The 1,173-nt window shown below is 40.0% G+C and overlaps 1 protein-coding gene across 1 annotated transcript in view; it reads right to left on the bottom strand.

Moving 5' to 3' along the window:
* MDN1 (MDN1, midasin homolog (yeast)) overlaps positions 1 to 1,173 on the bottom strand; it is a 199,369-nt gene that overhangs the window by 125,436 nt on the left and 72,760 nt on the right. The window contains exon 18 of the mRNA XM_011984463.1: positions 64 to 208. Within this exon, the coding sequence (XP_011839853.1) occupies positions 64 to 208 (145 nt within the window). The remainder of the gene's footprint in view (positions 1 to 63; positions 209 to 1,173) is intronic.

Here is a 1,173-nt window from a genome sequence, read left to right as displayed (position 1 = left end):
CACTCTAAAGTGGCCGTAGGGCTGGACAGCAAGTCAAATCCCAAGGGACTCAAGCGCTACTACCTGTGTCTCCTCGATCCAGCAACACCAGGGATCCAGAGGATCCTTCAAGCAAACCACTCAGACATTCTAGTATTTCTGGAGCAGCCAAGTTAATCTCATCCAACAAGATCCACTCTCCTTTCTTTACAGCCTGAGCTAATGTACCCTAGAAAAAGATAAAATAAAATGTTAAGAATGTGTCAAATAAAGGCACACTTGCCAAGAATAGTTATGCAAGCAGGGTTAGAAATAGAGGCACAGGCCCATCAAGGTATAGGCCCATCAAGTAGGAAAGATTTGCTATACCTTAACTGCCCACTGGCTGACAGCAGATAGGTAGAGTTAAGGCCAAGTTAATTTTTTAAATGTCCAAAAGGGTCAAGGGAGTATCTTTGAGCCTAACACAGAGATGCAATAAACTAAATCCTCTCATTATGTGGATGGTCAGGTAAATAGCTTACATTGTAGTCAGGTGTTTAAAGGCACCCAAGTGGCTATTAAAACTCAAAATAAATACAGGGTCAGGCTATACCAAGATTAGACAAATATCTAAATCCCAGAGTGTTTAGTGATTCTCATACACAACCTTTCACACCTGCTGAAAATCAAAATGCATCATCCTTTGACTTTAGTACACTCGTGTTATCTCTTCAAATTCTATTTCCTAGAGCAATACAAACAAATCTAATAATCTACTCAGTTGACACATCAAAAACTATTTTACTATTAAGGCTGCTTTATGCTTTTGTTTTCATGCTAATCCTAACAAAGAATCTACTACAAATTTAACTGAAAAACATAAAACAGAACAAATATATTAACTCCAGTATATTACTAAGTCATAAAACATAAGCCTTGTTTTGAGAACACAACAATTTAATTGGTTTTAGAAATAATCCTATTAAAAATAATTCTGGGCTGGGCATGATGGCTCACGTCTGTAACCCCAGCACTTTGGGAGGCTGAGGCGGGCAGGTCACTGGAGGTCAGGAGTTCAACATCAGCCTGACCAACTTAGTGAAACCCCATCTCTACTAAAAAATACAAAAATTAGCCAGGCGTGGTGGCACACACCCTTAATCCCAGCTACTCAGGAGGCTGAAGCAGGAGAAACGCTTGAACCTGGGAGGC

This window comes from Mandrillus leucophaeus, unplaced genomic scaffold (genome assembly GCF_000951045.1).
Source record: "Mandrillus leucophaeus isolate KB7577 unplaced genomic scaffold, Mleu.le_1.0 Scaffold268, whole genome shotgun sequence".
Classification (NCBI taxonomy): Eukaryota; Metazoa; Chordata; class Mammalia; order Primates; family Cercopithecidae; genus Mandrillus; species Mandrillus leucophaeus.
Note: the sequence above shows the minus strand (reverse complement) of the source record. Positions and strands in the feature narration are given on the sequence as shown.